At 48.8% G+C, this 22071-nt stretch overlaps 1 protein-coding gene across 4 annotated transcripts in view; it reads right to left on the minus strand.

The window, feature by feature from the left end:
- LOC140427709 (G protein-activated inward rectifier potassium channel 2-like) overlaps nucleotides 1–22071 on the minus strand; it is a 269799-nt gene that overhangs the window by 33261 nt on the left and 214467 nt on the right. For all 4 annotated transcript variants that reach the window (XM_072513237.1, XM_072513239.1, XM_072513238.1 and 1 more), the window contains one exon: nucleotides 16210–17130. In XM_072513237.1, the coding sequence (XP_072369338.1) occupies nucleotides 16210–17113 (904 nt within the window). In that variant the 5' untranslated portion in view covers nucleotides 17114–17130. The remainder of the gene's footprint in view (nucleotides 1–16209; nucleotides 17131–22071) is intronic.

Here is a 22071-nt window from a genome sequence, read left to right on the forward strand (position 1 = left end):
AAGCACATTGTAGTAGCAGATGTGCTGTCCGTGTTCCAGTAGCGCTAGATGACAGTTCCATTGGAGAGGATGAGAGGATGTGCAAGTTCATGTGAATATGATGACAGAAACACTATCAATGTCAGATGCGAAGCCAAAGCTGATTGTGGAAGAAACAGAGAAAGATGAAGTTTTGCAAATGGCGATACACAATCTCAACAATGGTTGGCTGAAAGGTTCATGTTCCAAGGGTCATCACATGCGATCAGAGCTAAGTGTAGCAAATGGTTTATTTCGAAGGCAAGAGAGAAGCGTTATTCGACAGTCTCTGCACAAAGGAATACTGCAAAAGATTCATGAAGGTCACCTTGGAATCGAGAAATGCAAGAGAAGAGCGCGAGATACTGTATATTGGCCAGGAATAAATAAAGATATATGACAATGGTGGAAAAGTGTACCACTTGTCAATGGTATCAGTATCGACAAGCAAAGGAACCGATGGAAATGGGCGAAATTGTGTCAATTCCTTGGCAAAAGGTTGGGATAGACTTATTCTGTCTTGAAGGTAAAGAATATTTGCTAATAGTGCACTACTATTCAAACTATCCTGAAGTGGCTGCAGGATCTCCACCATTGCCGGGATGCTCCGGGGGTTATTGATGACACGCATGTTGCTTTGCACGCACCAGGGCATCCTGGAGTTCCCTCCAAAACAGGGAGCGGTCCGAGCCCTGAATATTCAACTCATGTGCAACACCGCCTCTGGATCAAGCACGAGTGTGCACTCTTCCCAGAGAGCCTGCATGGTAGGTACATCCTGGGACACTCCGAGGTCCCCAGTGTCTTCGAGGATGACTGCAGGATAACGGGTTGGCTCTTGGGGCATAAGGGCTACCTGCTGACGTCCTGCCAATGATCACAGAACAATACAGTGCCAAGGAGGCCCTTCGGCCCATCGGGTCTGCAACGATGCATGAAAAACACCTGACCTGTCTATGTAATCCCATTTGCCAGCACTTGGCCCATTCCCAAAAATGTTATGACGTGCCAAGTGCTCATCCAGGTACTTTTTAAAGGATGCGAGGCAACCCTTCCAAGTAGTGCGTTCCAGACCGTCACCACTCTCTGGGTAAAAAGTGTTTTCCTCAAATTCCTCTTCAACTTCCTGCCCCTCACCTTGAACTTGTGGCCCCTGGTAACTGACCCTTCAACGAAGGGGAACAGCTACTCCCTATCCAACCTGTCCATGCCCCTCATAATCTTGTACACCTCGATCAGATTGCCCTTCAGTCATCTATGCTGCAGTGAAAACAACCCAAGCCTATCCAACCTCTCTTCATAACTTAAATGTTCCATCCCAGGGAAGATCCTGGTGAATCTCCTCTGCACCCCCTCCAGTGCAATCACATCCTTCCTATAATGTGGCGACCAGAACTGCACACAGCACTCCAGCTGTGGCCCCACCAAATTTCTATACAACTCCAACATGATCTCCTTGCTTTTGTAATCTATTCCTCAGTTGATAAAGACAAGTGTCCCTTATGCCTTTTTCACCACCTTAGTAACATGCCCTTCTGCCTTCAGAGGTCTCTTCCTGTAACTACGGGTGGAATTCTTCCATTTTGGGACTATACAATTTCGGGAGCATCAGCTTTAGACTTGAAGCTGTGGCCTCACCAAAGTAATGATGCCGGTGTGGAGGCTGGAGACCGAGGCTGAGACCCGGTATAATGAGCCCCATGTTGCCATCTCTGCCATCATTGAGCGGTGCATTGGAATGTTCAAAATGCGGTTCCGATGCCTGGATCGCTCTGGTGGCGCCCTGCAGTACACCCTCCCAGAGGGTCGCCCACTTTATGGTGGTATGCTGTGCCCTCCGCACTCTGGCACAGCAGTAGGGCAGCATGCTGGAGGAGGAGGGACATCAGCTTTGTCTGAGCAGGAGGAGAGGATGGAGGACGAGCCTGGGGAAGACCCGCAGAGGAACTGGAGGAGGACAGGTGGCAGTAAGTGTCCGGCAGGCCTGAGGAACAGGAAGGCCCTCATCCTCAACCGATTCTCGGATTTGTCTGTCAGCTCACTCCTCCCCCCCCCCCCCCCCCCCCCCCTCATCCCAATCCCCCTTCCACATCCCTACTTCCACTCCCCTCTCCCTCCCATTCCTCTCCTTCCCACCCATTTTCCTCCTCCCATTACCCAACCCTTCCACACAACCCCCGACCCTGCCCCTGACTACCCTGTTTCACCCTCTAAGGGTCTGTGTAACATGACCCCAGAGTGATGGGTCTGTGTTGGCACCACCAGCGGGTGTATACAAGGCAGGAGAGTGACGATCACTCGCTATGCGGTAAGCTCTGGTACTCCTCAGTTTATGCTGAAGTCTGAGTCCTGTGTCTCTGCTGACAGTGCCTCACTCCCATCCTCTGAACGGGATCTACACCGGGGACTTTGATCTTGAACCACTATGTCCGGGCAGCAGGGGTGTAGACAGGCTTGCTCTGAAAATTAACGTGATAGAGGTGTCACATGTGTCAGGTGTAACAGGTTTTAATTGTGGATATTTAACATTTTCATTCCTCCTAGCTACAGATAGTCTCCCCACCACCACCACTGCACCCCTCGTGCCCACTCAGTGATCCCCTCTCTTCTTGATCTTTTGTGATCTCCTGCTATGTCTAGGTGTGTGCCCAAGATGCACATCAGAGGTGGAGGCACCATGCTGTTTACGTACCCTGTGACCTTTGATGCTCTTGGTGGATTTCCTCACAAGGGCCTAGAACCGAGGGGCTTCGGCCAACTTTCCAGTGTCACTCGCATCTCCAAACCACCCTGTTAAGCCCGCTGCTCTTGAGATGTGCCGGTGTCAGGAGGCGAATTCGGAAGAACTGGAGACAGCCGTTGTCTCCTTGGTGGCGTCCAATGCTTCCTCCTCCCTCATGCCGCCCCTCGGACCCTGGGCGTCTCCACGGGATGGAGGGGCAGCTGGAGTGAGCTCCAGAGGCCTTTGGGGCATCTGGCTCTGCCAGTCCTTGTGGCTCCCCATTGTCTGCACCATGGTGTTGTGCCCTCAGCCACGGTCCTCAGTGACTGGGCCATGCTCTGCAGTGCTCACCCACCTGCATCTGGGACATGTCCCTCTGCGACTGGGACATGATGAAGAGGCCCTCAGCCATGATCGTCACAGACTGAGCCATGCCTTAGGTACCATCACTTAAGATACTGACATCGTGCTCCAGGTTTTCCACTGTGGTCACCACCCGGGTAGTGTTGACCTCGGTGCCAGTCATTGTCGGCATCATCTCCAGTGCCCGTAGCCTTTAGGATTCCTCCAATCGGCTACACACTCGCTAGAATGTCACTGACACCTCCTCCTGGATATCACGGCTGCATCAACTCTGGGATAACTTTGCCCAGAGGCTCGGCACCTGGCTGGGACACAGCTGAGTCCTGGGATCCAGCAAACCTCCAATTCCTGTCTCCACCTGAGGTACATCAGTAATTGTATGGTGCTCACCAAATTGTGCCTCAGAGGTCTGACCACTAATGTCGCCCACCGAGTTGTGTGTCTGCGCTGGTGGAAGGTTGGGGTGGTCGCTGTGACTCTTCGATGGTGGTCTCCTTGCAGCTCTCCTCAGAGGTGGTCTCTTGGGTGGCGGGAGGGGGGACTGATTCCGGATGGCCCAGCTCCGTCAGACGGCGAGAGAATGGACATGTGTTCAGTGAGAGAGAAGGATCATTTTGCCTGACACAAACAACTCACTTGAAACAGCTCATCTGGGTGAAGGGGCAGTGGATCCTCATCTCTACAGCGCAGGCCTAGCTCGCTGCCGGTGACTGCTCTCTCTTCGGACAACCGCGTGATTTCCAGGGCCCGTTCCCCATAGGGGATGAGGACTTGAATCACTGGTACTCTGCCCCCCCTCCCCCCATCTTAACCCTTTCCCAATTATTATGGGCTAATAGAGGACATTGGGACAGACAGAGGACATTGTGAGCAGCATGCTTCATGGGTCAGGAGTGTCTATAGCAGATGCCATCAATGGGCCCTGCACCTGGACATGAAGAAGTTGTGCTGGTGGGTGCCAGGCAGTGCTGAGGAACAAGCACAAAGATCGGATGTGGGGAGGGTGCGAGGTGCCAGCCAGTAATTTGTTGGGGAGGGTGGTTTGGGAAGTTGAGGGGTGGCAGGCGGAACTGACCATAGAATCATAGAATTTACAGTGCAGAAGGAGGCCATTCGACCCATCGAGTCTGCACCGGCTTTTGGAAAGAACACCCTACCCAAGCCCACACCTCCACCCTATCCCCATAACCCAGTAACCCCACCCAACGCTAAGGACAATTTTGGCATGGCCAGTCCAACTAACCTGCACATCTTGGGACTGTGGGAGGAAACCGGCGCACCCGGAGGAAACTCACGCACACACGGGGAGAATTTGCAGACTCCGCACAGGCAATGACCCAGGCCGGGAATCGAACCTGGGACCCTGGAGCTGTGAAGCAATTGTGCTAACCACTATGCTACCGTGCTGCCCACCAAATGCCAGGAGAGAGGCAGTAACTTACCCTTGCAGCTTGGTGGAGATCATTGGTCTTCTTCCAACATTGGACGCAGGTCCTCCTTGTCATGCTGCCTGCACTGACAGCTGTTGCCACTGCCTCCTGGCGGTATTGGTGGCTGTGCTGCCGGTCCTCCAACCCCCTTGGAGGACCCGCATCAACGGCGCTGAGAAGCCTGGCCAGGTCGGCAAAGCGAGGAGTAGGTGTGTGCACTGCCATGCTTGTGTGTTGACCAGGAGTGAGTATTGAGGGAGTGTTTTAAAGCAGCCCCCTCTTGTTAGCGGTGAGACACTGAGGCGCATGGCTGGCCAATCCGATGGCGAGACAGCCATTAAAGGTGAGAAGCTCATGGGGGCTCATTTTCAGCATGTCGTTAAATACGGGCCGCGATCGCGCCAACGTGGTGTTGAGAAACATCCCACCAATCACGTACAAAATGACACTTTAGAGATTTTTCCGTTAAATCACAACCACAATCGTTTCTAACGTCCCAATGATTTTTCTCTAGGGTTGTACACAACAGTGTCCTAGAGATTGATCATTAATTCCTGGAGAACCCAGGCCAATCCGACATCCGGGTTCCCACCTGTACACTCCAGTGCCCCTTTCTTTTACCATCTCCTTTCTAAAGTTTTAATCAGATCTATAAAGGAGTTATGATGAAAGGTTCTGTCTGCAAAAACAAAACAAAACAGGTTTGCAGCACACCCACGCTATTCCATTGAGATTCCCTGTATGGTTATTTCAAGATAGACTTTAACCCTTCCCTCGTCACACGTTAATATCCTGATTAATGGAGCCCTAGGATCTTTCATCCACCTCCAAGTATCCATGAATATCACAATAAAATCCAATCCCTCTTCCCAAAAGCTTGGAATCCCTTTGGAAGATGTCAACAACCCTGGTAGTAAGTTCGCAGATGACGCAAAAATTGGTGGAGTTGCGGATAGTGAAGAGGATACAGTAGGATATAAACTGGTTGAATTCTTAGGAGGAGAAATGGCAGATGGTGTTTAATCTGGACAAGAGTGAGGTAATGCACTTTGGAAGGTCCAATGCATGTAGGAATTACACAATAAATGGTAGAACTCTCGCAAGCATGACAGGCAGAGGGGTCTGGGCGTGCATGTCCACCGATCACTGAAAGTGGCAACGCATGTGGATAAGGATGTCAAGAAGGCATACGGCATGCTGGCCTTCATCGGTTGGGGCATTAAATATAAATGGAATTCAGGTCGCCACACTACCAGAAGGATGTGGATGCTTTGGAGAGGGTACAGAAGCGATTTACTAGGATTTTGCCTAGTATGGAGGGCATTAGCTGTGAGGAGACGTTAGATAAACTCGGTCTGTTCTCACTGGAACGACGGAGGTTGCGAGGCGACCTGATAGAGGTCTACAAGATTATGAGTGGCATGGACAGAATGGATAGTCAGATGGTCTTTCCTAGGGTAGGAGTGTCAAGTACTCGGGGACAGAGGGTTAAAGTGTGTGGGGAAAAGGTTAGAACAGATGTGCGAGGCACGTTTTTTTACACAGAGGGTGGTAAATATATGTTGTTGCCTGGGGAGGTGGTGGGAGCAGGTATGATAGCGGCATTTAAGGGACATCTAGGCAAATATATGAATAGGGTGGGAATGGAAGAATACGGACTCCGTAGTGCAGACGGTTTTACTTTAGGCAGGTATATTGGTCGGCACAGGCGTGGAGGGCCGAAGGGCCTGTTCCTGTGCTGTATTATTCTTTGTTCTGAGTTAACCAGCTGTGGAATACGTTATCCCTTGAAAAAGATTTATTTTAGCTTCAACTTGGCCAAGGCTTATGCATTCCGTATAATAGAGTCTTATGTGTAAGTCCAAGATAATTTACTTATTTCAGCCTGACATATACCTTTGACTATTTTCAAACACTGCAACATGTTTCTATTCAGTATTCCATTCTGCAGTGAAAATCAATGTTGCCTTTCTTTTATTCATATATTAATGCCCTGGAATCACTCTGGCCACCTTTACTCTGAACACATTTTAATGTTTTTGGATATTCTTGGCATATGGTGACCAAAATTGCATTTGAGAAGTGAACTGTAGTTTGTCAGTGAAACATAGAGCATAGAACAGTACAGCACAGTACAGGCATCCCTTCAATTTATTGCTGTCCATGTGCCTGTCTAAGAGTCGCTTAAATGTCCCTAATGACTCTGACTCCACCACCTCTGCTGGCAGTGCATTCCACACACCCACCACTCTCTGTGTAAAGAACCTACCTCTGACATCTTCCCTATACCTTCCTCCAATCACCTTAAAACCATGCTCGAATTTGGAGTTCTATGTCTTCTAAAACTGTCCCAATACAGTTCCCACCACCCAAAGAACCCACGTTTAAAATGGTTAAAATCAGCCAAAAAAAGCGATAGCCATTTCCATTGGAGAAGGTGGCTGCCTCTGAGTGTTTAACGTTCCATACATTTTGGGCAGAAAAAAGTTGTTACTCAAGAGTTTGCACCTTGTTAAAATCTCTAGCTAGTGTCAGGTTACAGTTTACACTACACCCAGTAAATAGCACCTCATTTAGGTTGTAATTACCATCTCCCCCTCATCTGCTCTTATGTATTTCATAGAATTACATAGAACATCCAGTGCAGAAGGAGACCATTCGGTCCATCGAGTCTGCACCGACCCACTTAAGTCCTCACTTCCACCCTATCCCCGTAACCCAGTCCCTAAGGGCAATTTATCATGGCCAATCCACCTAACATTTCACGTCTTTGGACTGTGGGAGGAAACCGGAGCACCCGGAGGAAACCCACGCAGACGCGGGGAGAAGGTGCAGACTCTGCACAGACAGTGACCCAGCGGGGAATCAAACCTGGGGCCCTGGCGCTGTGATGCCACAGTGCTAGCCACTTGTGCTACCGTGCTGCCCTTGTAACCTCACATGTAGTGTGAGGTTACAAGCCAACAGTGATTTGCCACAGTCTTGTTCCACAGTAATAGCACTACCCCTCTAAAGGATCCAACAGCAGATAGTGAGCAAAACACATTAACATCAATGGACACACAGTCCATTGCTGTGGAGGTTGTAACTTTGTTGATAACGTCTTCATACTGACCGAATGATTTGGGTATGATCAGCGAGTGCAGTCAAATGCTTTTTATTTTTAGACTCCGCCAGAGTTTCAGCCTGTTTCTTGAATGTCTTTGTTTTTGAATGGTTACAGCCAAAGACCTTTTGAGCTCGTGCAACTCTCCTCAAGAGCAACTTTCATCCATCTGGTGGGTAAAGTCACCGATGGTGGAGCAACATTGGAACCCTATGAGATCCGCTTTGATACACGTTGGCAAATTCTTCTCTTTACTGTTGTCATATGCCTTCAGGCCATCTACACAGAGTGTGTCCACTTACAGACCAGAACTGATGGAAAGATCGTAGAATCATAGAATCCCTACTGTGCAGAAGGAGGCAATTCGGCCCATCAAGTCTGCATGGACCCTCTGAAAAGGCACCCTACCTAGGCCCAATCCCGCAGATTGTAACCACTCACTGGTAATTTTCCCTCATTTATCCTTTGGTTCTTTTGTCAAACACCTTAAGCCTTGTCCTCTGCTTTTTAATTTTTCCGCCAATAGAAACAGGTTTTCTCCGCCCACTCTGCCTACGCCCCTCACTATTTTGAACATCCGAGGTGCATCTGCGATTGGAAATGAAAACCTGACCCAGTTAGAGCGCAGCTTGAACGGATTCAAAACATTAACTGTTACACTCTCCACAGGTACTGCCAGACCCGCCGAGATTTTCCAGCCCTTTCCGTTTTTTACATGACATCATATTAGAGCACAGCTTGAGTTGGCTAGAATTCAGTTGCAGATGAAGCAGCTTGAGATAGAAAGAGATAGAGGAAAGTAAAAGAACAAGAATTGTGAAGGCTTCAACTTGAACTCCAGAGATACAAGGTAGCAAGAGACGAAGGAGATAAGGAAAGACAGAGAGCTTCAAGCAGGGCAGGAAATCAGACAGTATGATCTGGCTAAAGAAAAGCTGAATGACGGCTGAAAGATATCAGTGCCGGAATTCTCCGCCGTCCGCTGGGGGTAGGTTCTCTGCTCCCGACAGTAGTGCACTGCTACCTGCAGGTTTCCCGGCAGTGTGGGTTGGCTTCAATGGGAATTCCCATTGACAGCGGCGGGAGAAGAGAATCCCGCCGCCAGTGAACAGAGCGAAAAATGTGAAGTGATACACTTTGGAAGGAGCAATGTGACAAGGAAGTATTCAATGAATGGTCTGACACTGGGACGATCTGAGGAACAAAGGGACCTTGGTGTGTTTGTCCATAGATCTCTGACGGCAGAAGGGCAGGTTAATAGGGTGGTGAAAAAGACATGTGGGACATTTGCCTTTATCAATCGAGGCTTGGATTACAAAAGCAGGGAGGTCATGTTGGAGTAGTATCGAACTTTGGTGGGGCCACAGTTGGAGTGCTGTGTGCAATTCTGGTCGCCACATTATAGGAAGGATGTGATTGCACTGGAGGGGCGCAGAGGAGATTCACCAGGATGTTGCCTGGGATGGAGCATTTAAGTTATGAAGAGAGGTTGGATAGGCTTCAGTTGTTTTCACTGGGCAGAAAAGTCTGAGGGGCGACTTGATCGAGGTATACAGGATTATGAGTGGCATGGACTGGGTGGATAGGGAGCAGCTGTTCCCTTAGCTGAAGGGTCAGTTACCAGGGGACACAAGTTCAAGGTGAGGGGTGGGAGGTTTAGGGGAGATTTGAGGAAAACCGTTTTTACCCAGAGGGTGGTGACGGTCTGGAATGCACTGCCTGGGAGGGTGGTAGAGGCGGGTTGCCTCACATCCTTTAAAAGGTACCTGGATGAGCACTTGGCAGGTCATAACATTCAAGGCTATGGGCCAAGTGCTGGCAAATGGGGTTAGGTAGGCAGGTCAGGTGCAGGATTCTCTGCCGGTAGGTTGCTCCGTTTTGCCGACAGCCTGGGGGTTTCCCGACGGTGTGGGTCTGCCCCACAACGGGAAACCCCATTAACCGGCCGGCGTAACGGAGAATCCCGCCGGCGGGTTGAGACAGAAATGTGTCACGGCGGAACGGAGAATCCAGCCCCAGGTATTTTTCATATTTTGGTGCAGACTCGATGGGCTGTATACTATCGCATTCTGTGATTGTGTGAGCATTTGTATGAGGTTGGAATGGTGACTTAGGAATTGATATGCAAATGTGGCAACGCCCAGCTAGTCGGTCATCTGCGACCCTGAGAGTCGCAGAATATAACAATAAAAGTGTTGTTGACTAATCAGAGTAATCAATCGCTTATCAATTAGTCTGCAAGAAATCCAGGCATGAGGTGAGGAGTTTAAAACCTGCAGAGGTTTGAGAACCATTGACCGAAGTCACCTGTTCCTACCAAGAATTTCCCACGAACCACATTTACTGTATATTGTTTACTGAAGGAAATCTACCGTATTTGCATTTGAATGAATCAGAACTGCTCCCAAACTCTCCCTAGAATATTCCATTGATGTGCTCCCTGTAAATGTGATTCTGCAGATTAGTTTGAATTGAACTTGCTTCAGGCGCTGATCGTTCCAGGAGTTTGGCTGTTCCGGTCAACGTAAAACAGCTTATTGCTGTCTGCAACATGTAGTCTCTTTGGAATCCCAAACAACTTTGATATTACTTCTGAAACCTTCTCTTTTCCAATGTGAGTATGTTCAATTTTACTTTTACATAATCCAACCCTTCCATTTCCCCAATCATCCCAGTTGCCTACTTTTGTAACCTTTCAATAGCTGCAATATCCATTTTTGTACCATGGCAACCAACGTTATACACACAGTATTCTCAGTGTGGTCACACCAATGAACCATAAACTGCAAGGATTACCTTGATACTCGGGATTGATATTCATATTAATGTTCATATTAATGTTAATGCATCCCAACATCTCACCTGCTTGAGTCTATATCACCAATTTTCAATTTACCATCAATTAGCAGCCCTAGATTGCTTTCATTTTAATAATAATAATCTTTATTATTGTCACAAGTAGGCTTACATTAACACTGCAGTGAAGTTACTGTGAAAATCCCTGAGTTGCCACACTCCGGTACTTTGAGGGAGAATTCAGAATGTCCAATTCACCTAACAAGCGCCTCTCTTGGGACTCGTGGGAGGAAACCAGAACACCCGGAGGAAACCCACGCAGACATGGGGAGAACGTGCAGTCTCCACACCCAAACCGTGAATCAAACCCATGTCCCGGATGCTGTGAAGCAGCAGTAGGAGCCACCGTGCCATCATGTATTGTTCTACACACCAACATCTTTCCATTTAAATTATAGTCAGTTCCTGGATTTTTTTCATCCTCTTGTGAAGCACTTTACATTTTCAACTTTGCTAGCAGTCCACCCAGATTTCAAACCCTCCGGTGTCCTACACTATTCAGCTTTATAATTTACCATCTTCATTAGCTTTGTAGCAACTTCACTGCTAGCTTTAGATCATTTTGAAATATTGATCCGTGCATATTAATGGACAATGGGACGTTCAGATTCAATATTGGATCAGATTTGAACTTGCTCAAAACCCTCCCACTTGCCCAGTGTTAAAATTGGACCCACTGAGTCCGATTGCTGAACCGTTGATGTTGTGTAAGGGGACAGAAATATAAAATAGTCATTGATAAATCGGCAAGAGAACACTGGAAAAATATCTTTCCCCAACGCCTTGATTGTAAAATTCCAATCGGCATTTTATTTTCCCTTTGTCACACCTCATCTCTTCCAGCTGTCCAACCTTCCGAGAAATCTGTCTGCCTCCAACTCTGGCCTCTGTCGCATCCGTCATTTCTTTCATCCCACCACTGTGCCTTCACCTGTCTGGCGTGGACCTTGGGTGAATTTTCCCCTGCCCGCCGCTGATAGCGGAGTTTCTGGTGCAATGGACAATCCAGCCTCTGGGAAGAAACAGGTTTCCTTCTGGCAGCATCATAAAGGTTTGCCCCCCCGTGTAAGCGGGAAGATGCGAATAGATCAAATTTACCCATTTGCATCTTAGTAACGGGCTGGGCACTGGATTCTCCACACCTCCACGATTCGCCAGCCTTCTGGGCTGGGATTCATGTGGGCATGGATTGGTACAAGTATTTCCCAGCATGGCCCTGGTGCTGTGGACTTTCCGGTGGACCAAGGGAGTAATTTCCCCCAAGGGGGTAGGTGCCCCCAAAATCCATCAGAGGGCACACCTCCCATAATGTAATTTTGCCCACCCCACCCCCCACCCTCCAGCCCCCCACCAGACCCTGCACAAGTGACCCTGACTAGAGACCCCCACCAGAGAACCCCCTCTAGGACCCCCTACTAGACCTCCCACCAGAGACACTCCATTAGATACACCACACTAGAGACACCCCCACATCAGAATCCACCATATCAGAGACCCCCATAACAGAGATTCTGAAAATTCCATCAGATCCTTTGACCTGAAGGGTTTTATGCACTTGAACGAGTAAAAGCATTTATTAGGCTGCAATTAACAACTTCCAGACAGTCAGATGTCATTTCCCTTCACACTTGAATGGATCTCAAGGAGCCTGGTTTGAACTTGACCACAATTTTTATAAACATTTAGGAGTTAAGTGCTTTCGCTTTCTCTTTTTCTCAGCAGAAAGCACTTAACTGCTTGTGGTGTGGTCAAGAGCTGTCGATCATAGATATATGTTTATAAACATTGTGGCTATTTCCATGTCAGGGTTCTTAAGATGGGGGTTCTCTGTTATGAGGGTTCTCTGTTATGGGGAGGTCTCTGTTATAAGGGGGTCTTTGTTATGGGGGGGGGTCTAGTCTGGGGGGCGTCTCTGCTGGAGGCCTCTGCTGTGGAGGGGTTGGGTCATTCTCATGCTTACATTCTGTGGTGGACGGGTTCCCAGCAATTACTGTAATGGGGGTTTGGATTTGCGGTGCGAGTGGGGGAGGGGGCCAGTCGCTCGACCTCACTATCGGGCCACCCCCCCCAAAATGGTTGCCCCAGCAGGATTAAGGATGGAATCCCTCACGATCTCCGCCATGGCAAGGGACAGTGAATCACCACTGGGCGCCACTCCCAGCACAAGCCAGAGGTGATTCAGCTCCAGCTGATCAACATACCCTCTCAAACGGGGAATCCTGCCCCTTAAATTCTGGAAGTCTGTCCACTTCTCTTCTTTAAAATGCCTCTTAAAATTGACCTCTTTGACCAAGGTTTTGGTTCTCCATCCTAAAATCTCCCTTTGTCCTAACTGGGGACATGTGAAATACCTTGGAATGTTTTATCTCTCCGAGTACTGCTCTCTACTGTCAGAGTGGGTTAGTTTACCCATCATTTGCTATTCTCTAGACCCAGATCCTGCTCCAAAATTTCAGTGAACTCTGAAAAATGTCAACTATAAGCATAATTAATTTCGCCTTCCCCTCTGTCTTGTTTTTATGATGGACGGCAACTGACTTTTGCTGTTGAACGAATTTTATTGATAACATATTTTCCTGACATGAACACACATCTGCAATGCATCCGAAGCCGTATCCTGACCATCTCTAGCATGTGCTATTTGACCTTTAACTCCCGCCCAGATCAGGTGATGTATGTAGTACAGAGTGTACCGTATAGTATCTAATACTCGAATCCATAACCACAATCAGCTATTATCATGATAATTTCCTAGAAATGCTGACTGATTTTCTGAATTTATTGTTCCGATTTAAATTTTCAGCACATTGAATGTGACTTGAGAGTGTTGGCTGCTGCTTGTTGCCCAGCGTTACAGTGTCTAGAACTAATAGCCTTCAATTGATCAACACAATTTACCAAAGAAAAATAATTTGAGAGGAAATGGATAAAAAAAGGTTTTCAAATAAATGAATATATCTCGCAGGGAGCAAGATATTCCTATTCCTCTATTCCTTTAGCAAGGCTGAAAAACAAATCAATTCACACCTTCAAAAGGCATTGTTGGCTGTATCCCTCATCTTTAATTATTGATGTAGTTTCTTTATTTTTGCTGCATTTGGTTCCATATCAAATGGGGCAACTTATCTGCACTTAATAAAAACTATGATAATTACCCTTTATCTAGAAATATTGGGCGCGATTCTCTGGCCAGGACCTGTCCCATCCCCGTAGGTAGATCCTGCGCAAGGCCTCTTCCGGGATTCCCGACGGTCTTCTGCCAGTCTATCCATACCTGTATCTTACCCTTAACACCACGGGCTCTTAACTTATTTAACATCCTCCTATATGCCACAATGTCAGTGGCATTCTTGAAATCTAAATAGATTACGTCCACTGGTTCCCCTTTGTCTAACTTCCTTTCTAACACCAACTGTCAGAATGAACATGGTTCAGTCCGAGATGTGATTAACCGCAGCAAAATCAGCAGAGTCGAACCCCAGCAATTACTTGTGAACTCGCAGGTGTTTCTGCAGGTGGGATGAATTTTGGAATCCTTTCCCCCACACAGACCAGGTAAAGGGCTTCTCCCCAGTGTGAATGGACATCACGCCTCGCGAGGCACAATGGCTCGATTGGCCTCGTATAATGTTTTAAACGTTAATGCTCTTAAACAGTCTTATATACTTTTCCTATTGACAACCAATAACAATGCATGTCTAGATTTTTTTTTCAATTGGCTGTGTTGTGGCAAATCTGCAATAGATTGGAAGTGAGCAGGTTCTGGGTCCAGGCTGAGAATCAGTCATTTGGTCCATGGAGTCCATTCCTGCCAACTACGTACGGTGTGATTTATGGTGTCAAAGGTCGTAAAGTTGGTCTGTGGCTAAAGCATGAAAAGGGAGATAACGAACCAGCAGCTGGTTTTACATGGTGCATGATTTCCTTTTCCACTGACCCCTTTTGTGCTTTCATTTATTTGACCGATTCTTATAGGCTCTACCTGAGAGTAAATCCATTGTAAAACAAAATACAAATTGAGCGGGGCCAGATAAATCCAACGGCATAAAGCACAGCTAACAAAATAACTGCAACAGTGGCAGAAAATTGTTATTGTGTGAGCAGCACGGAAGTCTTCCTACACAGCAAGATCCCATAAACAGCACCAGGTTGAGTAACCATGGGCATTGCCACACTGATGTGCATCAAAACGTACATGGAAATCCTGCAGTTGAGGTAAGAGCTCTACCACCTGGACTAGAATGAGAACTGGGGGGAAGTGAATGGGGTGAAACTGAAACCTTGCGGGGCACAACAGTATAATGGTTATCTTACTGGTCTAGGAAACTGGAAAACCTCTGCTGGCATGGCAGCCTCTATGGAGCGAGAAACGGGGGGGCCGAGATCTTCCGGCCGTTCATGCTGGTGTGATCTTCCAGTCCCGCCGACAGCGAACCCGCACCACGGTTTCCTCGCAGCGTGTTTGGTTCCAAAGGGCAATCCCATGGACAGTGGTAGCTCCCGTCGCTGCGAGGCCAGAGAATCTCACCCAGAGATAATGTTTCAAGTCTTCTTCAGTTCCAAAGAAGAGTCATATTGCCGTTGAAATGTTGGGCAGCACGGTAGCCCAGTGGGTAGCACAGTTGCTTCACAGCTCCAAGGTCCCAGGTTCAATTCCCGGCTTGGGTCGTTGTCTGTACGGAGTCTGCACATTCTGCCCGTGTCTGTGTGAGTTTGCTCCGGGAGCTCCGGTTTCCTCCCACAGTCCAAAGATGTGCAGGTTAAGTGGATTAGCCAAGATCAATTGCCCCTTAGTGTCCAAAAGGTTAGGTCGGGTTACTGGGAAAGAGTGTGGGCCTAAATAGGGTGCTCTTCCCAAGGGCCGATGCAGACTCGATGGGCCGAATGGCCTCCTTCTGCATTGTGAATTCTATTCTATGTTAACTTTGTTTCTCGCTCCACAGATGCTGCCAGACAGGCTGAGTTTTTCTAGCACTTTCTGTTTTTTTTAAATTTCAGATCGTCAACATCCTCAGTATTGTGGTGATTCAGCGACATGAGCTCAAATTGCACAGCAGCTGGGAAATTCAAATTCAGTGAAGTAAATCCAGAGTAAAAAGTTAGTATCAGTCAGGGCGATCATGAAGACGCTGGATTGTTGCAAAAGAAAATTCCATTTGGTTCACCAATGTCCTTTGCGGAAGGAAATCTGCCGTCCTTGCCCAGCCTGGCCTAAATGCGAATCCACTGCAGTGGGATTGCCCTCTGAATTGGCCTAGCAAGCCACTCAGTTATATTCAAGTGTGCGTGTTGGGGGCGGTGGGGAGGAGGTGGAGGGTATGCAGGTTTTGCCACCTCCTTCTTGAAGAGAATTAGGGATGGGTATAAATATTGGCCGTTAAATATAAATGTAAAGTGCCCAATTCTTTTTTTTTCCCAATTAAGGGGGAATTTAGCGTGGCCAATTCACCTACACTGCACATCTTTGGGTTGTGGGGGTGAGACCCACGCAGACACGGGGCGAATGTGGAAACTCCACACGGATAATGACCCAGGGCCGGGATCGAACCCGGATCCTCGGCGCCGTGAGGCAGCAGTGCTAACCACTGCGCCACCGTGCCATCCACCATTTTCAGAATTAGATCACTGACACAATCCCTGTTGGTTTCTGTTAAAGGAGGAATGAAGAAAGCAGAATAATGGATTAGACACCATTACTGAAGTAAATTTCTTACCTGTTGCCTCCACCATTCCTTCAAGGATTACTACAATCTCCACTTCTTCTTTAGCCAACTGGGCTTTAGATATTTCCCAGAATGGACTCTGCTGATTGATCTCGTGGCTGATTATTAGCGGTGAAACTAAGAAGAGCCGGTCATCCCCCGTGTGGTAGCCAACGTTTATATCTGTTTGATTGAGTGGGATGAACTCTCCTTCCTTCGTTTGCCTTGATTTGATCAGCTTCGCACGAATTGAAGCCTCTACAATGTGGGAACTCCTCAGATCCCCAACTCGGAACATTAGGCACAATGTCCCGTCGCGTACGGAGATCACTGCATGTGTGGAGAAGACCAATGTTTCGGCCCTCTTATTGGGCTGCGATATTTTCACAAACATGCAACCAACCATGAAAGCATTGACTATTGATCCCAGGACAGACTGGAATAGAAGTAAAATGATGCCTTCCGGACACTTGTCTGTGATAAATCTGTACCCATATCCAATGGTGGTTTCAGTCTCGATGGAGAAGAGAAACGCTGAGACAAAGCCATTGAGATTGTTAACACAGGGCACCCATGAAGCGTCCCCTATGTGGTTCAGGTCCCCTCGTATGTAAGCAATAATCCACCAGATCATTCCAAAGAAAAGCCAAGTGGTAGTATAGACCATGACAAAAATGAGTAGATTTAGCCTCCATTTTAAGTCCACTAATGTAGTGAAGATATCGGTTAGGTAACGGTACCGCTCTCTGACATTCCCTTGGTGGACGTTACACTTTCCGTCCTTTCGCACATACCTCTGGATGCTCTTTTTGACTGGGTGATTGCCCATGGTTATTTGTTTTGGGACATCCTCTCGCACTTGTTTTGGCAGCCTTGGCTGCCGTGTGGTCATAGAACTCTCGACGTCCTGCTCCATGGAAATTGATCATCAGTCTAGTCAGAAAGAGACAGATTTCATGAAAGTTATTTGATGTTCGACGTGAGAAAATATATTGTTAAATGTCAGAGTAATCTTACACGGTGCCTCAGATTGATACTGATACATTCCACAGGATTATATAGACCCACTACTGTCCTTGACTGGCCCTACTCTTACCCTCGTCATTCTTTTATTCCTGACATATCTATAGTAAGCTTTAGGGTTATCCTTGATCCTACCTGCCAAAGACATCTCATGTCCCCTCCTGGCTCTTCTTAGCTCTCTCTTTAGGTCCTTCCTAGCTAACTTGTAACTCTCGAGCGCCCTAATTGAACCTTCATGTCTCATCTTTACATGAGCCTCCTTCTTCCTTTTGACAAGTGTTTCGACTGCTTTAGTAAACCACGGTTCCCTTGCTCGACCACTTCCTCCCTGCCTGACAGGTACATACTTATCAAGGACACGCAGTAGCTGTTCCTTGAACAAGCTCCACATTTCCATTGTGCCCATCCCCTGCAGTTTTCCTCTCCATCCGATGCATCCTAAGTCTTGCCTCATCGCATCATAATTGCCTTTCCCCCAGATATAACTCTTGCCCTGCGGTATATACCTATCCCTTTCCATCACTGAAGTAAACGTAATCGAATTGTGGTCACTATCATCAAAGTGCTCACCTACCTCCAAATCTAACACCTGTCCTGGTTCATTACCCAGTACCAAATCCAAAATGGCCTCACCTCTCATTGGCCTATCTACATACTGTGTCAGGAAACCCTCCTGCGCACATTGGACAAAAACGGACCCATCTAAAGTACTCGAACTATAGCGTTTCCAGTCAATATTTGGAAAGTTAAAGTCCCTCATAACAACTACCCTGTTGCTTTCGCTCCTATCCAGAAGCATCTTTGCAATCCTTTCCTCTACATCTCTGAAACTTTTCAGAGGCCTATAGAAAACCCCTAACAGGGTGACCTCTCCTTTCCTGTTTCTAACCTCAGCCCATACTACCTCAGTAGACAAATCCTCATCAAACGTCCTTTCTGCCACCGTAATACTGTCCTTGTCTAACAATGACACCCCTCCCCCTCTTTAACCAACTTCCCTGAGCTTACTGAAATATCTAAACCCCGGCACCTGCAACAACCATTCCTGTCCCTGCTCTATCCATGTCTCCGAAATGGCCACAAAATCGAAGTCCCAGGTACCAATCCATGCCGCAAGTTCACCCACCTTATTCAGGATGCTCCTGGCATTGAAGAAGACACACTTTAAACCACCTTCCTGCCTGCCGGTACACCCCTGCAACTTTGAAACCTTACTCATGACCTCACTACTCTCAACCTCCTGTATACTGGAGCGACAATTCAGGTTCCCAAGCCCCTGCTGAACTAGTTTAAACCCTCCCGAAGAGCATTAGCAAATTTTCCCCCCAGGATATTGGTACCCCTCTGGTCCAGGTGTAGACCGTCCCGTTTGTAGAGGTCCCACCAATCCCAGAATGAGCCCCAATTATCCAGATATCTGAAACCCTCCCTCCTGCACCATCCGTGTAGCAACGTGTTCAACTCCTCTCTCTCCCTATTCCTCGCCTCGCTAGCACGTGGCACGGGTAACAACACAGAGATAATAACTCTGTTTGTCCTAGATCTAAGTTTCCACCCTAGCTCCCTAAATTCCTGCCTTACATCCCTATCCCTTTTCCTACATATGTTGTTGGTACCTAGGTGGACCACGACTTGGGGCTGCCCAACCTAACCCCTTAGGGATCCGGAAAACACGATCCGAGACATCACGGACCCTGGCACCTGGGAGACAACACACCAACCGCGAGTCTCTCTCGTTCCCAAAGAATCTCCTATTTATCCCCCTAACTATGGAGTCTCCAATGACTAATGCTCTGCTCCTCTCCCCCCTGCCCTTCTGAGCAACAGAGAGCAGACTTCAGGACCACACAGAGCAGAATCCTGTAGCACAGAGATCGGTCTCCCGTACCACAGAGAGCAGACTCCAGAACCACAGAGAGCAGATGCCCAACACAGAGAACAGACGCCAGTACCACAGAGAGCAGAATCTCGTACCGCAGAGAGCAGACTACCGTACCACAGAGAGCAGAATCTCGTACAGCAGAGAGCAGACTCCCGTACCACAGAGAGCAGACTCCAGTACCACAGAGAGCAGACTCCAGTACCACAGAGAGCAGACACCAGTACCATAGAGAGCAGACTCCCAAACCACAGAGAGCAGACTCCCATATCACACAGAGCAGACTCCCGTACCACGGAGAGCAGACTCCTGAACCACAGAGAGCAGACTCCTGTACCACAGAGAGCAGACTCCAGAACCACAGAGAGCAGATGCCCAACACAGAGAACAGACGCCCGTACCACAGAGAGCAGAATCTCGTACCGCAGAGAGCAGACTACCGTACCACAGAGAGCAGAATCTCGTACCGCAGAGAGCAGACTCCCGTACCACAGAGAGCAGACTCCAGTACCACAGAGAGCAGGCTCCTGTGCCACAGAGAGCAGACACCTGTACCACAGAGAGCAGACTCCTGCACCACAGAGAGCAGACTCCTGCACCACAGAGAGCAGACTCCAACACCACAGAGAGCAGACTCCAATACCACAGAGAGCAGACTCCCCTTCAACAGAGAGGAGACTCCTGTACCACAGAGATAGGACTCCCCTACCACAGAGAGCAGACTCCTGCACCACAGAGAGCGGTCTCGTGCACCACAGAGTGCAGACTCCTGTCCCACAGAGAGCAGACGCCCACACGAAGAGAGCAGACTCCCGTACCACAGAGAGCAGACTCCAATACCACAGAGAGCAGAATCTCGTACCACACGGGGCAGACTCCCGTACCACAGAGAGCAGACTCCCGATCCACAGAGAGCAGACTCACGTACCACAGAGAGCAGACTCCCGTACCACAGAGAGCAGACCCCTGTACCACAGAGAGCGGACTCCCGATCCACAGAGAGCAGACTCCTATATCGGGAAACAGCCTCCCATACCACAATGAGCAGACTCCCTTACGACAGAGAGCAGACTCCCATACCACAGAGAGCAGACTCCTAAGCCACAGAAAGCAGGCTCCTGTCCCACTGAGAGGAGACTCCTGTACCACAGAGAACAAACTCCCGTACCACAGAGAGCAGACTCCCATACCAATGAGAGCAGACTCCCATACCACAGACAGCAGTCTCCAATACGACAGAGCGCAGACTCCAGTACCACAGAGAGCAGACTCCAGTACCATAGAGAGCAGACTCCCGTACCACAGAGAGAAGACTCCTGCACAACTAAGAGCAGACTCCTGTACCACAGAGAGCAGACTCCAGTACCACAGAGAGCAGACTCCCGTGCCACAGAGAGCAGACTCCCGTGCCACAGAGAGCAGACTCCTGTACAACAGAGAGCAGACTCCAGTCCCACAGAGAGCAGACTCCCGTACCACAGAGAGCAGACTCCCATACCACAGAGAGCAGACTCCCGTACCACAGAGCAGACTCCCGTACCACAGAGAGAAGACTCCTGCACAACTAAGAGCAGACTCCTGTACCACAGAGAGCAGACTCCAGTACCACAGAGAGCAGACTCCCGTGCCACAGAGAGCAGACTCCTGTACCACAGAGAGCAGACTCCAGTACCACAGAGAGCAGACGCCAATTCCACAGAGAGCAGACTCCCTTCCACAGAGAGCAGACTCCCTTCCACAGAGAGCAGACTCCCGATCCACAGAGAGCAGGTTCCTATACCACAGAGAGCAGACTCCCGTACCACAGAGAGCAGGTTCCTATAACACAGAGAGCAGACTCCAGTACCACAGAGAGCAGACTCCTGTACCACAGAGAGCAGACTCCAGTACCACAGAGAGCAAACTCCCGTGCCACAGAGAGCAGACTCTTGCACCACAGAGAGCAGACTCCCGTACCACAGAGAGCAGACTCCTGTACCGCAGAGAGCAGACTCCTGCACCACAGAGAGCAGACTCCTGTACCACAGAGAGCAGACTCTTGCACCACAGAGAGCACACTCCCGTACCACAGAGAGCAGACTCTTGCACCACAGAGAGCAGACTCCTGTACCGCAGAGAGCAGACTCTGTACCACAGAGAGCAGACTGCTGTACCACAGAGAGCAGACTCCTGTACCACAGAGAGCAGACTCCTGTACCACAGAGAGCAGACTCTTGCACCACAGAGAGCAGACTCCTGTACCACAGAGAGCAGACTCTGTACCACAGAGAGCAGACTGCTGTACCACAGAGAGCAGACTCCTGTACCGCAGAGAGCAGACTCTGTACCACAGAGAGCAGACTGCTGTATCACAGAGAGCAGACTCCAGTACCACAGAGAGCAGACTCTGTACCACAGAGAGCAGACTGCCGTACCACAGAGAGCAGACTCCAGTACCACAGCGAGCAGACTGCTGTACCACAGAGAGCAGACTCCCGTACCACAGAGTGCAGACTCCTGTACCACGGAGAGCAGACTCCAGTGCCACAGAGAGCAGACGCCCGTACCACAGAGAGCAGACTGCAATACCACAGACAGCAGACTCCCATACGACAGAAAGCAGATGCCCTGTAGCGCACAATGACTTACGAGAGAGACGAGTAGTGATGAAGTCGATGAGGCTTTATTAAGCGAGACTTGTCCCCAGCAGCTCAGCACCAGAATGAAGCGGCGGGGAGAAGCTCGGGTTCTTATACTCCGCCTTCAGGGCGGAGCCAGGAGTCAACAGCCAACCAGGACCCGGGATCTGTCAGCCAATAGCATCACGGCTTCACAGTCCCACATCACCCGTAATACATACCACAACATTCACCCCTTGTTAAAAATGAACCCGGCGGGGTGGTGGTTCGCATGGTGGTAGGGGTTTACAAGGTTGGTCCTGGGAGGAAAATTGCGGGCATGTTATTACAGTTTTAGCCCTACACTGGGCTATG

The sequence above is a fragment of the Scyliorhinus torazame genome, chromosome 8, assembly GCF_047496885.1.
Source record: "Scyliorhinus torazame isolate Kashiwa2021f chromosome 8, sScyTor2.1, whole genome shotgun sequence".
In the NCBI taxonomy this organism is placed as follows: domain Eukaryota; kingdom Metazoa; phylum Chordata; class Chondrichthyes; order Carcharhiniformes; family Scyliorhinidae; genus Scyliorhinus; species Scyliorhinus torazame.